This window comes from Cnephaeus nilssonii, assembly GCF_951640355.1.
Source record: "Cnephaeus nilssonii genome assembly, chromosome: 19".
Classification (NCBI taxonomy): Eukaryota; Metazoa; Chordata; class Mammalia; order Chiroptera; family Vespertilionidae; genus Cnephaeus; species Cnephaeus nilssonii.
The window spans coordinates 12,099,427-12,114,818 of NC_137090.1; the positions used below are offsets into that span (position 1 = coordinate 12,099,427).

At 56.1% G+C, this 15,392-nt stretch overlaps 1 protein-coding gene across 1 annotated transcript in view; it reads left to right on the forward strand.

Annotated features, from left to right (window-relative positions):
• ABCC3 (ATP binding cassette subfamily C member 3) overlaps positions 1-15,368 on the forward strand; it is a 39,642-nt gene extending 24,274 nt beyond the window's left edge. Inside the window, exons 19-31 of the mRNA XM_079798401.1 lie at positions 248-440; positions 1,400-1,520; positions 1,722-1,869; positions 1,974-2,181; positions 2,415-2,725; positions 3,248-3,447; positions 3,578-3,704; positions 4,587-4,688; positions 7,325-7,471; positions 7,645-7,803; positions 8,381-8,547; positions 11,168-11,362; positions 13,410-15,368. Coding sequence (XP_079654527.1) covers positions 248-440; positions 1,400-1,520; positions 1,722-1,869; positions 1,974-2,181; positions 2,415-2,725; positions 3,248-3,447; positions 3,578-3,704; positions 4,587-4,688; positions 7,325-7,471; positions 7,645-7,803; positions 8,381-8,547; positions 11,168-11,362; positions 13,410-13,518 — 2,187 coding nt within the window. The 3' untranslated portion in view covers positions 13,519-15,368. The remainder of the gene's footprint in view (positions 1-247; positions 441-1,399; positions 1,521-1,721; positions 1,870-1,973; positions 2,182-2,414; positions 2,726-3,247; positions 3,448-3,577; positions 3,705-4,586; positions 4,689-7,324; positions 7,472-7,644; positions 7,804-8,380; positions 8,548-11,167; positions 11,363-13,409) is intronic.
• Positions 15,369-15,392: the final 24 nt, after the last annotated feature.

The following is a 15,392-nucleotide window of genomic DNA, read 5'->3' on the forward strand; positions in this document are numbered from 1 at the left end:
GGGCCTAGGAGAGAACTGGTGGGAGGCCAAGGGGTTTGGGTGAGACTTGGAGGTGTGGGGATGTGAGAAGCAGGAGTGTGGGATGGGAGCTCAGTAGCCAGCTGTGGTGAGCACGGGGTGAGTCCCTGATGTGCCTGCCCGGGCTCCCTGGCACATGGGTACCTCACACTCACTCCGGGGCCCTGTGCCTGTGGTTGGGGGGTGTGCTGAGGGCTGTGGGAGTGACAGCCCCCTGCCTTCTCCCCAGACTCGGGTGCTGGTGACCCACGGCATCAGCTTCCTGCCCCAGACAGACTTCGTCGTCGTGCTCGCTGACGGGCAGGTGTCTGAGGTGGGCACGTACCCAGCCCTCCTGCAGCGCAACGGCTCCTTTGCCAACTTCCTCCACAACTACGCCCCGGATGAGGGCGAGGAACACCAGGAGGAGAACAGCAGGACCGGTACCCCTGGCCCTCCATATCCCTGTACCCTCCCAGCATCTCCCCCGCCTCGGGGTCTCTGAGCGTCTGTGGACAGGCCCGAGGCTGTGCAAGGGATGTTCCGGGGAACTTGGACCCGCTGTGTGATGGTCAGACATCACCAGGAGGGAACGGGAACGGGAACTGGATGTCGTCAGTCCCTCCTCTTCCTCTTCCCTAACTGGGCGCCCTCGGAGCCTCCGTTTTCCCATGTGTCAAAGGGGCATAAGGGCCCCGGCTGTTGCCTGGATACATGGTTTGGTGCATATGTCATTTACTTATGAACACATATTTATTGGGCAATGACTATGGCCAGGCACGGTTCTAAACACTGGGAGGTAGCAGTGAACAAATAGAAAAATTCCTGTCCTCATCGAACATATTTAAGTCCCTGGACTCATGGGACACCCCTGATCCTCGCCCCCTGTCGTCCAGTCTCAGCTCCCCAACCCCACACTCTGGGCTGGCTCCTTCCCTGGCTTTTCTTGCCTGCTGCTGTATGAGCATTCACTGAGGGCTCTGCCCCTTGCTAAGCACTTGACACACATCTATTCCTTTAATTCTCACAACGACATGATGAAGTGGGTACTATTATTATCCCGGTTTCCCGTGCCTGCCTAAAGCCATGCAGTGAGGAAGCAGGATGGAAGCGCAGCCAGGCTGACTCCAGAGCCCACGCTCCTAACCCTTACATTTGAGTCCCTTTCTCCATAGCCCCTGATGGGAAGTTTCCCCTCTGGTCTCACCTAAGTCTTTCTTGCTGCCCTTTTCCACTTCCAACACAAAATCGGTCACTTATTTCTGTCGTTATTGTTCTTGCTGCCCTTTCAACCCCTCTCGTCTTCCTTAGCTCATGCTTGTCCCATTCAGGCTCCTTCATTGAAGTAGGGATGGGGCCCTGTAGGGAGCTAGCCGACCTCTGTCTCCTTCCTCCCACCCAGCAGCAGCCTTGGAGGAGGCAGACGATGAGGAGGTGCTGCTGATTGAAGACACACTCAGCAGCCACACAGACCTGATGGATAATGAGCCAGTCCTATATGAGGTCCAGAAGCAGTTTATGAGGTGAGCTCCTGGGAGCGCGCAGCCTCCTGGGAAGCTGGGTCAGGGCTCCCCAAGCCCTGCCAGGTGGGGTACATAGGTGGATGGGCATTCTCCCCGACACACACCCTGGGCCTCTGCTGCTGCCTGCATCCTCCTCCTGGGCCTCTGTCTGGTGGGTGAGTCAGAGGCCTCCTCTCCGGGCCTGACCAGCTGCCTCCACAGACAGCTGAGTACCATGTCCTCGGAGGGGGAGGGCCAAGGTCGGCCTGTGCCCCGGCGGCGCCTGGCTACAGCGGAAAAGCTGGTGCAGGCAGCAGAGGCGAAGGCAAATGGGACGCTGATTGAAGAGGAGAAGGTGGAGATGGGCAAGGTGAGTAGGGTGGACAAGGAGGGCTGGGGAGGATGGGCAGGCCCCCAGCAGTCAGGCCTGGGGCTCACAGGCGTCCTCTGTCCCTGACCGCCGCGGCCATGCAGGTGAAGCTGAGCGTGTTCTGGGATTATGCCCGGGCTGTGGGGCTCTGTACCACACTGGTCATCTGTCTGCTGTACGCGGGGCAAAGCGCAGCTGCCATTGGAGCCAACATGTGGCTCAGTGCCTGGACCAACGAGGCCACGGTGGCTGGCCGACAGAACAGCACTGCCCAGAGGCTGGGTGTCTATGCCACCTTGGGAATTCTGCAAGGTGAGCCTGCAGAGATGACTTGGAAGGGACTCCAGTAGCCCCTTTCTCACCCCTGAGCTGCGGAGTCCCCCACACCACGCCCTTCCCTCCACCCTCACAGCCATGGCCCAGCCCCAGTGCCTCCCTCACCCGCTCTAGTGTCCACCTGCCTCTGAGCCCGCCTAGCCCCTATCTGGGAACCTGCGCCTGCATGCCCGCCAGGGGAGTGAGCGCCCCTCTGCCTCCTCCCACAGGGGTCCTGGTGGTGCTGTCGTCCATCATGATGGTCGTGGGCTGCGTCCGGGCTGCGCGCTTGCTCCACCAGGCGCTGCTGCACAACAAGATGCGCTCGCCGCAGTCCTTCTTCGACACCACACCGTCGGGCCGGATCCTCAACCGCTTCTCCAAGGACATCTGCGTCATTGACGAGGCTCTGGCCCCCACCATCCTCATGCTGCTGAGCTCCTTCTACACCTCCATCTCCACCGTCGTGGTCATCGTGGTCAGCACGCCGCTCTTCGCTGTGGTCATCCTGCCTCTGGCTGTCATCTACATCTTGGTGCAGGTGCTCAGGGAGGGCGGGGGCGGGGCCGTCCGGAGGGCGGGGCGCTTGAGTGGGCGGGGCTTTGTGAGGGCTGATGACCGAGGTGACAGAACCCAGGGTCACAGCTGGCTTTGGTTGGGATGTAGTCTGTTCCTTCCTCACCTGCAAAACAGGGAGAATCATAGACCCTGCCTCATAGGGTTGTTGCTGGGATAAAATGAAATCCTTGTAAATTGTGACCGGCCCCAGAACGCGTTCCTGCTGGCTATTTTTAAAATAAAATACTGCTAACAGTTTGAGACATATTATCCTTCCCTTCGTTTTATACATTTCTAAACGCATGTGTATACGGATGGGGTTGTTTTTTGTTGTTGTTGTTCGTTTTTTATTTTTTGAAATGTATTTTTATCGATTTCAGAGAAGAAGGGGGGGAGAGAGAGAGAGAGAGAGAGAGAGAAACATCATTGATGCTTCAGAGGGTACACAGGGCTGAGTTGGGGCTCCACAGTCCTCACCCCAAGCTCTTTCTCCATCCCCCGTCAGCGCTTCTATGTGGCCACCTCGCGGCAGCTGAAGCGGCTGGAATCTGTCAGCCGCTCGCCCATTTACTCGCACTTTTCGGAGACGGTGACTGGCTCCAGCGTCATCCGGGCCTATGGCCGCAGCCAGGCCTTTGAGGCCATCAGTGATGCTAAGGTGGACACCAACCAGAGGAGCTGCTACCCCAACATCTCCTCCAACAGGTCAGAGGCCTCCTCCCCACCCCTGCTCCTGCAGCAGCTCCCACTGGGGTCCCTGCAGTGCCCCCTTAAGCAGAAAACTGCCCCCCCCTTCTTGCTTCTGCCCCAATTCCTCCTTGTCCGATCCTTGCAGGTGGCTGGGCGTCCGAGTGGAGTTCATGGGGAACTGTGTTGTGTTCTTTGCTGCACTCTTCGCTGTGATTGGGAGAAGCAGCCTGAGTCCAGGGATGGTGGGCCTTTCTGTGTCCTACGCCCTACAGGTATGCAGGGCTCCGGGCCTCAGGGCAGGGCCACACAGGTGCCACAGGCATCTCCTGAGCGCCTCGCTCTGCCCATGTGGGGACCAGCCCCAGGTTCCGCTCACAGATGAGCACGGAGAGCCACTCCCCCCAGCAGGGGATTGTAATGCTGGTGGAGGGAGGAACAGAATGTTCTAAGAGCCTGGAGGAGATGCTCCACCTTGAGGTGTTGGAGATTATCTTGGCACTTGGCCCCAAAGCACCAACAGAACTTGTCCTGCCTGAGCACACGATCTAGAAGGCTCGCCACCCTGATGGTTCCTGGGGCAGGGGGTATAGGGCTGGGAGACCCCTCCTTTCCCATGCCTGCAGGGAAAGGCCCTGGGCTGGATGGAGGTTGGGCAGGTCACTGCTGGCAACTGGAATTTTGTGAAGCAAATCACAGTCTTCTCACACTTTCATGTGCAGCTGAATCACCTGGAGATCTTGTTAAAATGCAGATTCTGCTCTAAGTCGCCCAGGATGGGGCTCAGGATCCTGCGTGTCTATCAAGACTCCTTGCCGCACAAAGTCTGGTCCAAGGACCAATTGTGGCAACATCATCTGGGAGCTTGTTAGAAACGCAGAATCTTCCCCCAGACCTGCTGGCTCCGAAGCAAGGTTCTCTGGGAAGTCTGGCTTATACATATTAAAGCTTGGGAAACGCTGGCCCAGTTGGCCCTTGGTTAAGTCTGCATTCTCACGGTCAGCGCTGCAGTTGTGATTAGAGCCCTACGTGGCACACCCTATGGACTTGCCCGGGCCCACCTGGGTCATCGATGGGAGAGGAACTCCTCCCAAAGCCATCGCAGGGTGCGGGGGAGGGAGAGAGCACCCTATTGATGACCCAGTCCCTTTGGCCAGGTGACATTTTCTCTGAACTGGATGATACGGATGTTATCAGACTTGGAGTCTAATATTGTGGCTGTGGAGAGAGTCAAGGAGTACTCCAAGACGGAGACCGAGGTGGGTACTGGGGTGAACCTGGGGTGGGGGAGTCTGGGAGAGCTGGAGAAGGGTACTCAGTAGCCCACCATCCCTATAGCTCCAAAGCCAGCTACTTAGGTGGCTCTTCATTGATTCATTTATTCCTTCAATCCTGATTGAGCATCAACCAGAGGTCTTTGCTGGGAGGCATAGATGGTTCCCAATTGAGCAAGACAGGCTCTGCCCGTAAGCAGATTCTGATGTCGTGGGAGAGGTAAGACACGCTGCAGGGTGCTGGGGTGGAAGACCAGAGCTCCGGGGTGATGCACCCCAAGAGGATCAGTCAGCCGGGATGATCAGGGGAGGTGAGCATCCAGCCAAAGCCAGCAGCCTGGTGCAGTGGTCGGCAAACTCATTAGTCAGCAGAGCCAAATATCAACAGTACAATGATTGAAATTTCTTTTGAGAGCCGAAAACCGACTTCTGCGCATGGGCCACGAAGTTTCAATCGCACTGTACGTGCGCGCCCGCACGTGGTATTTTGTGGAAGAGCCACACTCAAGGGGCCAAAGAGCCGCATGTGGCTCGCGAGCCACGGTTTGCCGACCACTGGCCTGGTGGAAGGAGCGATGGTGCGGCAGCCTGCCCTTTGTTTGGGGAGGGAGTTGTCCTCTCCTGGGAGATTCTGACTTCTCCATTCGCACCCTCCCGTGCTCCAACCCCAGACCTCTCTCTCTGTGCCCAGAAGCTGCCCATCCCTGAGGTCTCTATGTCAAGCATCCCTCGTTCAGACCATCCTGCCCCTCCCTCCCAGCTCATGGATCCCAAACCCTCCACGAGCACGGCACTTTGTCCTCACTGGGACTCCCCATCCTGTGACCCCTGTCTTTGGCCCTTTGCCCATCAGCTCATCTAGCCTGGATTCTGTGCTCCCACCAACACCAGTGCTCTCGGGTCCCTTGCCCTCCTCTCTCTTTCTCTACAAAACCCCACTCCAATGAGCCTACCTCGCTCCCTCTGTTGGATGATCCCCATCTAGACACACAAGCCAACCCTCCCCTTCTGCATCCTACTGCCCCATTTCTCTGCTCCCTTGTCATGGAGCTTGTTTTAAAACATGGTCTACATGCTCTCTCCTCGGCATCGCTGAGCTCATCTGCCCCCTGCCGTCTGGTTTCTGGCCCTATCGCTCCACTGAAACCCCTCACCCCTGACCTCCCTGGTTCCAAACCTAGGGGACATTTTTTCTGTTCTCATCTAATTCTACCTCTCAGTGACATGCAGATGAAATGACCCCTCCTGTCTTGGAAGGCATGGGTTCTGGGCCTGGAGCTCTCTCCTTGTCGGTCTCCATTGAGCCGCCACCCCACTTGTTCCTCCCAGCCAGACCTCTCCTGCCCCTATGGCTCCATCTACCCCTGCCTTTCCCAGGCACCCTCCACCATCCCTCAAACCCTCCACTTGCTGGGATCTTCAAATTCTCCCTTTTCATGTCTAGCATTCCATTTCCCCCTATCTATACACACGATCCTATCTCCATATCCTAAGAAATTCTGTCCCCCCCACCCCTCCCCCTCAACCCTGCTGTTTATTGTTTTGTTTTCATTTTATTTTTATTTTTTAAATATATCTTATTGATTTTTTACAGAGAGGTATAGAGAGTTAGAAACATCGATGAGAGAGAAACATCGATCAGCTGCCTCCTGCACACTCCCCACTGGGCATGTGCCCGCAACCAAGGTACATGCCCTTGACCAGAATCGAACCTGGGACCCTTGAGTCCGCAGGCTGACGCTCTATCCACTGAGCCAAACCAGTTAGGGCCATTGTTTTTTGTTTGTTTTTTAAATATATTTTATTGATTTTTACAGAGAGGAAGGGAAAAGGATAGAGAGTTAGAAACATCGATGAGAGAGAAACATCGATCAGCTGCCTCCTACACACCCCCTACTGGGGAAGTGCCCACAACCAAGGTACATGCCCTTGACCAGAATCGAACCTGGGACCTTTCAGTCCGCAAGCCGACGCTCTATCCACTGAGCCAAACCGGTTTCGGCCGGGCCATTGTTTTGTTTTTAAGTACAAGACACAGTACTTTAATTTCAATGTTTTTATTGATTTCAGAGGGAGGAAGTGAGAGGGAGAGAGAGATAGAAACATCAATGATGAGAGAGAATCATTGATTGGCTGCCTCCTGCATGTCCCTACTGGGGCTCGAGCCCTAACCCGGGCATATGCCCTGACCTGGAATCAGACTGTGACCTCCTGGTTCATAAGTCGATGCTCAACCACTGAGACACACTGGCTGGGCCATCTTTTGACACCTCCTTGAGAGAGGGAGGTCTGTACTGGCTGCTTTACTGCTTTTTTTTAAAAAAAAATACATTTTTATTGATTTTTAGAGAGAGAGGAGGGGAGAGGGGAGAGAGAGAGAAAAACATCAATTGGTTGCCTTCTTCACGCAACATACTGGGGATCGAGCCCGCATCCTGGGTATGTGCCCGGACCAGGAATCAAACCGGCGACCTTTCAGTGCACAGGGCAACGCTCAACCAACTGACCCACACCGGCCAGGGCTGCTTTGCTTTTTGGACAGTCTGGCTTCCCCTGCCTCCAGGCAAGGCTGGCTTCATGCTGTGTGACCTGCACTCTTATTCCTCTTCGCCTCCTGCCAGGCCCCCTGGGTGGTGGAGGGCAGCCGCCCTCCTGCAGGCTGGCCCACGCAGGGCGAGGTGGAGTTCCGGAATTACTCCGTGCGCTACCGGCCAGGCCTGGATCTGGTGCTGAAGGACCTGAGTCTGCGCGTGCGCGGTGGCGAGAAGGTGCGCGTGGATGGTCTTGTGCCTGGGACGTGACTGTACCCCTCGTGGGGAGAGTGGGTCTTTGGGAGAGCGGGTGCTCCATCCCAGCTGTCTGCTGGCCTCTCGGGGAGTCCAGGAGGTGTCCCCACTGACCCCTGGGCGTCCCTCTGACGGCCGCTCCCCACCCCCTCCAGGTGGGAATCGTGGGCCGCACTGGGGCTGGCAAATCATCCATGACCCTCAGCCTGTTCCGCCTCCTGGAGGCCGCAGAGGGTGAAATCCGCATCGACGGCCTCAACGTGGCAGACATCGGGCTCCATGACCTGCGTTCTCAGCTGACCATCATCCCCCAGGTATGAACCGGACATGGACGGGCCACACTGGCCAATTACCCTGGGGGGGGGGGGGGCAGACCCCAGCCCTGTTCCTCAAGGCAAGACTGGACCTCAAGGCTGGAGAGCCACACAGCAGGAGCAGAGCCACAGAGCGGCCACCTGTTATGGATCTGGGAGGGTCAGAGGTACCCTGGCCCAACCAGACCCTGTCCTGCAACCTCCTGGGCCAGCCAATGGGGCCAGGACCCCAGGGCCCCTTAAAGCAGCCTGTTTCCGAGATGTTCTGCCCCAGCTTCCTGGTTTCTCGGCTCTAAATGACATTTCCCTTTTTTGGCTGCTCGGGGGTGTTTTTCTGCTGACCGGGCACTTCGGAGCCAGATTAGCGCGCGGGTCCCCGCTTTAGCGGAGGCCTCAGTGATGGGCAGAGCTGAGGTTTATCACTTCCCCACAGGCATTTTCTGTCTCCGTGGCCACTGCCTCCCTCCTGGAGGGCCGGGGGCAGGGTGGGAATGCTGCCACCTCAAATCCCTTGTTTCCCCCCCGGCTCCTTGTGGGGCCCAAGCTACCTCCCTCTAAGACCCTGTTGTGTTCCCAGGACCCCATCCTGTTCTCGGGGACCCTGCGTATGAACCTAGACCCCTTCGGCAGTTCCTCGGAGGAAGACATATGGCGGGCCTTGGAGCTGTCCCACCTGCACACATTCGTGAGCTCGCAGCCAGCAGGCCTGGACTTCCTGTGCTCCGAGGGAGGGGAGAACCTCAGGTAACGCCCCCCCCCCCCGGCCCTCCCACTCCCCTCTCGGCCTGGGTGCCCTTAGGGGGCGTTGTTTGTCTTGAACACATTTTGTGTGCCAGGCAGGCACCATCTCACTGTCTCCTCCCATCAGCCCTAGAGGTGGTCCATGGTGCCTCTTGGAAGGAAACTGAGGCAGGCCCGAAGTCATATAGCTGGGAAAAGGCAGGCCTGGGATTTGAACCAGGTCTGGGAGATTCCAAAGCCCTATTCAGTCTTGTCCTGTAGGTTTTCAATGCCATATTGGCTGGGGGGAGGGGGAGGGGGAGGGGGAAGGGGGAAGGCAGGAAGCAGGGGGGGGGGTGTGGACTGAACTTGTGGAGCAGGTGAGAGGACACCTACAGGGCTTTAGGCAAATCATATTTTCCCAGGTGGATGCAGTCTCGTCTGTAGTTTAGGAAAGTGAGCTCTCTAGGTCCTTCTTTGCTTCTTTATAGCCCTATATTGTATATCTCCAGCCTCCGGGCTGTGCATCAAGGAGAGCCAGAAATCTCCTCTTACTGAGTCTAAAAGCTTGAGAATCCCATACCTGGGTTAGCTGTGTGATTTCGGGCAAGTTGCTTAACCTTTCTGTGCTTCCTTTTCTCCCACGCTAAAATGGAAATAATAACAGTCCCATACATACCTCTTTGCACCGTACTGCCCAATAAAAATATTATGTGAGCCCCAGGTGTGTAATTAAAAATTTTTCTAGTAGCCACATTAAGAAGAGGAAAAAGAAACAGGTGAAATAAATTTTAATAGTGTATTTTATTTAACTTGATACATAGAAAATATTATCTTTTCAACATGTAATTGACATGAAAGTGATTGGGGTATTTTACATTTTTTTCTTACTAAGTTGGAAATCCCATGTGTGTTTTCACATGTACAGCACATCCCACTTCAGACTTGCCACACTTCAAGTGCTCAACAGCCTCATGAGGCCAATGGCTGCCATTTGGACAGAGCAGTCTCAGGGTTACTGTGATTAGATAGAATGTGCTTAGCCTATATACACCCCTGAGGAATTTAGCTATTCTTATTCATTTTTTAAAATATATTTTATTAATTTTTTACAGAGAGGAAGGGAGAGGGATAGAGAATCAGAAACATCGATGAGAGAGAAACATTGATCAGCTGCCTCCTGCACACTCCCTACTGGGTATGTGCCTGCAACCAAGGTACATGCCCCTGACCGGAATCGAACCTGGGACCCCTGAGTCCGCAGGCCGACGCTCTATCCACTGAGCCAAACCGGTTAGGGCTATTCTTATTCTTATTATTCTACTTGGTCCATACCATTGGACTCTCTCCAGACCTCAAAAACAAAAACAGAAACCTTTACATTTGCTCAGCACTTAGTGGTGCTCCACTATCTCATTTAGTCTTTACTGCAGGCCTCTGGGCCAGAAACGCGGCTCCAAAGTGTAAGATTATTTGCCCAAAGCTGCTCAGATAGCAAAGGGAGGGGCAGAAACTCAGGAGAGTGGGGGCTTTTGCCCCAAACCTTTGTTGTTGCTGTTGCATTATCACCACCCATGAGATGTCCCTGCCTCCGCAGGCAGCCTTGGAAGACTGCATTTTAACGGGATTTCACTTAGACAGCCGTGCTGGGCACAGCTGGCAGACAGGCCCCAGCTTCCAGACCCTGCGCCCCCGAGTTGTTTTTTGGCCCATTCTCCTGTTCCTGCTTGCCATCAGCACCTCCCCACAGCATCCCCTCCCTCCCCACGTCCATCAGGACCTCAGACAGGAATGGGCTCCCACCTCCCTCCCTGAGCTTGTAGCTGCTTTAAGTATAACCTGTATCCTGTGCCAGTCCCACCATAAATCAGTCCCGAGTTCTATCTGGCGGCTCGTTCTGCTGCCAAAACCTTCATTAGTTGTGGGAATGGGCCAGGGAGAGAGCCTGGCCTTCACTTGGGCTGTGGTGACTCACCCCTTTGGGAAGGGCTGAGGTATTTGTCCTTGGGTGTGGGGGTGCTGCAGCCTCTGTGGTTGGGAACACAGCCTCGCTTTGTTCACTAGCTCTGGCTTCCAAGGGAAGAGGTTGAAGGTATGCCTCCTGCCCCTCCTCCATCTCCCCAGTGACCAGACACGGGGAGTCCCCCAGGTCCTTCCCTGCCCTTCTCCTTCCTCGTTCCCACAGCCCTGGCCTATATTTCCCATGGGGGCAGGAGAGGCTCTCTGAATTGTGTGATATTAGGTTCAGCAAGATGACATCTGTGTGCAAATATCCAGAGAGAGCCATTTAAGTATTTCTTACTAAGGTGTAAATGACTGATAGAGGGAAGCAGAGAAACATCATGGCACTAGTTGAGGAGGAAGGAGGAGGAAGAAGGCAAAGAAAGAAGTGCCCAGGTGCCAGAGACAGACTGGAGATTTTAGTGTTGCTGAGCACTGGCTCTGTCCTCGAGGCCCCACATTAATCCTCTGGTATCCAGACCTCAACTCCGACTCCCCATCCAGGAGGTCAGGGCTGAGGTAGAAATGGAAGAGGTCAGTCCTGGGCCATTGGGAAGGAGAGGAGACAGAAACCGTTCAGAGAGGGAGGCCTGGGGGCAGGTTGGGGTCCCCAGTTGGTGATGTCTGCCTTCCCCGTGCCCAGTGTGGGTCAGCGGCAGCTTGTGTGCCTGGCCCGAGCCCTTCTCCGCAAGAGCCGGATCCTGGTTTTAGACGAGGCCACGGCCGCCATCGACCTGGAGACCGACGACCTCATCCAGGCCACCATCCGCACCCAGTTTGAGAGCTGCACGGTGCTGACCATCGCGCACTGGCTCAACACCATCATGGACTACACCAGGTGGGGCGCCAGGACCCAAGCAGGGAGGGGCGGGTGGGGTCACCTGGGCCAGTGGGAAGGTTACCTGGACACGGGAGAGAGCTGTGACCTTGGGCAATTGGATGAGCCTTCCTGAGCCTCAGTCCCTCAGGGCTGGAGTAAGAGCCAATGCCATAAAGCATCCCAAGTGCAGGAGATCCTGGGAAATGTCCGTGTCCTCCCCAGCTCCTTACCGGAATTCTCCCGAGTCCCATGTCCTCTGAGGGTTAGGAAAGAGGCCTTGTCCTCGGAACCTATGGCTTCTTTGGAGAGGCAGCTCACTCGGCCAAGAAGAAAGACCGTGACCTATTCCCTCGTTGTGCCCAGTGTCAGAGCGCGGTGCTGAGGACAAGGGGAGGGGCTGGGTGACTCAGACGCCTCATGGGAGTGAGCCGTGCTGGCCCAGCAGGCTGGCCCCGTGGAGGCCTGGGAGCGCAGCATGCAGACGAGGAGGCAGGACGGACCCGGCCCCAAATCCATGGCGAAGGAGGACGGTGCGAGCACACCGCCAGACCTTCATTCACAAAATGAACACCCCCAGGGCATGGGAAGGTGGAGCCGGTGCCATGGACGGGGCAGTGGGCAGCTGTTGACCCTGTGTCCGAAGTGTCCCCACACGGCCCCAGGCGCTAAGGCACCAAGCTGAGAATGCCCTACGCTGTGTTCTGTCTGTTCCATCCCTGCCCCACCCCCTACTCCCCACTCCCACCCAGGACCCCACTGGGAGAAGAGAAGGGAGGGTGGGCCGGAAGTGCTGGACCCTGGATCCAGATAAGGGACAGGGCTGGGCCGAGCAAGTCTGTTTCTCGGGCCCAACTGAAAATGGTTTCACCAGCTGCCCTGCGGGGAGAAGGCTCAAACTGACCTTGGGAGTGGTAGTGGGGCTGACAGAAATGAATCAAATACTCACGTGACTGTCCGTGTAATTAGACCCCGCGGGAAGGCAGCAGGGGTCTGCAGGGTGGGGGCGCAAGGAAGCCCATTTCCCCAGGGCAGCCAGGACACTTTCTCTCCTAAGGAAGGGAAGCCCCAGCCAGGCCCTAAGGGATGAGTAGGAGGTGGGAAGTCGGGGGAGGAGATGGGAGAGGGAGGATGCTGAAAATGTCAGGCCAAGGATACAACACGTGCAAAGGCCCTGAGGTAGGCAGGCCCATGAGGCTGAAGTACAAAGAGCAAAGAAGACGGTTAGAACCAAGATGAGGGGGGAGAGGGACAGGCCTTGCTATGCTGCACTCCTAGGACCAGGGGAAAGCATCCCATACCCTACGTGTCGTGAGAAGAGAGAGGGCAGTCTCCAGGGCTCCAGTATGGGAAGTGGCCAGGCAGTGACGACCACAGACGCACTCCTTCCCAGGACGTGTTTCTGGGCGTCCCACAGGTGGGGAAACAGAGTGTGTTCTACGCCCTGCCATCCAGGGGCATCTCCCCAGGCTTGGGAGAGCCCTTTCCACTCCTGCCTCACCCTGGGAGCCAGCCTGTTGGCCCTGTACCAGGTGCACCCGGTGATTATCTATCCCAGGCCGAGGGCTGACTGCGTGTGTGTGGGTGGGGGAGCTCCACCCCTCAGCAGCAGCCAGATTTGCAGCCAGAGCCCCAGATTCCAGTGTCCGGGCTCACTGCAGCCCGGTTTCCCGCCGTGCGCCTTTGTGAGCGGGCACAAAGCGGATGGAAGCACGCAGGGCCCGGCGCTCAGGCCCGTGGCTCCCCCGCGCACAGTCCTGTGACCCTGGCCAGGAGAAAGCCTCATTAGGGAAGGTTTTCGGAGCCCCGGCCCACAGAGATGAATAGGAACCTGGTGTTTGATCCCAGAAACCGCCTCGTCTGCCAGGAGAGCAAACGGAGCGGCTAAAATAGCCAGCCTTGCAAGTGCGCACATGCGGCGTAGCGGCTGTGCTGGGTGGGCTGGCTGAAGTGGGAGGGTTGGCATGTCACTGCGGGGCCTGAGCAGTACCCAGAAGGGCAGGGTCGGGCTATGAGGCCAGGTCTGGGCTGACGGAGACCTGACCACTTCGTTGTTTTTTTTGGCTAGGGTCCTGGTCCTGGACAAAGGGACAGTCGCTGAATTTGATTCTCCCACCAACCTCATCGCAGCCAGAGGCATCTTCTATGGGATGGCCAGAGATGCTGGTCTTGCCTAACATACAGGCCTGGGATTTCCTCCTGGCTGACCTGGTTTTCTTCAGAAAGGCAAAGGACACCAAACATGTCAGCAGAATGAACCCGGTGGCTGGGGGCGTTTTGTTCGATGTTTGCTCCTGGGAAGCGCTCCCCGGGATAACCGTGCTAAATGCTTTAGATGAGGAAGGGAGGCTCCAGGGGTGCCCGACGCGCCCCCAAGGTCACGGATGGTTTGAGGCAGAGCCCAGACTAGTCCCCGGATCTCCCGATTCCCAGTCTCCTGTTACGTCCCCACGACACTGCTTGCAATCACTTCATGGAGCAACCTCCCCAGCCCTGGATGACTTTTCCTATTTTCTATTCTGGAGTTTTTTGTTCTTGTTTTTTAAATAAAGCTTTTTCCTCCTGAAACAAGATTGCCAGGTCAGGCCGTCCCTGAGAACTGAGTCCTGTACTCTGGAGTGCTGGCCTGAATCCACTAAAAATGGAGCCGTGGGGAAAGGAAGCTGCGTGGTCCCTTACACACACCTCGGGGCAGGCTGTCTCCGCCCGGTCACAGGTGTGGGGGTTAGGACCTCGGAAGGAGGCAGGGAGGAAGGGGGAGGGGCGGAGGTGGACTTGAGTATACATCTACATGGCTGGAATCGTCTGAAGACTTCAGACCCAAGAGCTTTGGGCTGGAAATATTATCTTCACGGCCAGAATTCACTGGGAAATTGCCAGAAGTTCCCGCTCTGCTGTGCAGATACTATAAAAAGGTGAGAAATGAAGTCCCTGAAATCTGACCTGAGGCCTCTGGGGACAGCTGCTGGGAACACCTCGGCGTTTATGCCATCCCTCAGACCTGTAAGCCTGCCTCTCTAGGGGCTGCAAAGTGCCTGGCACTTCATTTCCTCGCTCCTTCAGAAGTCTGTTCCAGACAGGTCTCCATAGCCAGTGAGGCTCGGAGCCATCCCATCCGTCTTCCTCCATCGGGCTGACGCGGCGTGTGGGAGGAGCACAGCAGCCCCGACAGCCCCCGCTGGGCTGGTGACGGAGACCATGGGGTGGGTTTTGCTTTCTTGAGCAAACCAGCCGTTTATTTGCTGTGGGTCAGTTCACCTGCACAAGACCTGGTGTTGGGAACGGATCTCTCCTCTCTGTTACTAAGTTTTCTGGTCTCCTCTTTCATTTCCTCAGTCTTCATTCTTGGTAAGATGTGACTGGTTGGGGGTGACGGTGTGTCTTCTTCCCCCACCCCAACTGGGCCGCAGGAGGATGGAGATGCCTCCTCTGATCCGGTTTTGCTGTGCGTTGGGGCAGCCTGTGCTGCAGGACCATTTGTTAAAGGTTAACCACATTTTTTTTTTGGCAGGCTCTTTTGGCTCAGGATGTTTATGAGCGTATGGAAGAAGACTTCCATCCTTGTGATAAAGCAAGTATGAAAGCACAAATGCCCATATTCTTCTTCCTCTGCCTGGTGCTAAGAAAAGGTCTCTGCTCTGCGCCCTGATTTATTAGATCAATTTGGCGTGACGTCCGCTTTGTGAGGCTCTAGCTGCCCTAAACCTACAGAAAGGCAGGTTCATTCAGCATCGTTCTCAGCGAAAGATATGAAGGTGTAAAGCTGTATTTCCCTCTCCTGTCTAGGGAGTTTGCTTCTGAGCTCATTGAGGCCAAGACAGGTGCTGGCGGCCCAAAGGAGAGGCTCAGTTGTGTGAAGTAAATAGAATAATCAAAAATGCAGCTAATAGAATGACCTCCAGCTAGCTGGCTCAGCTACTCCGGGGAAATGAAGCTGACTGCTGAGAACTGGGAGGGAAGACTCCGCACAAGAGATGTGTCTCCAGGCGCCACTGAGGGGGCGTGAGCACCACAGCAGCAGGATGCAGGAGGCTCAGGTAGGGAGCGGTCC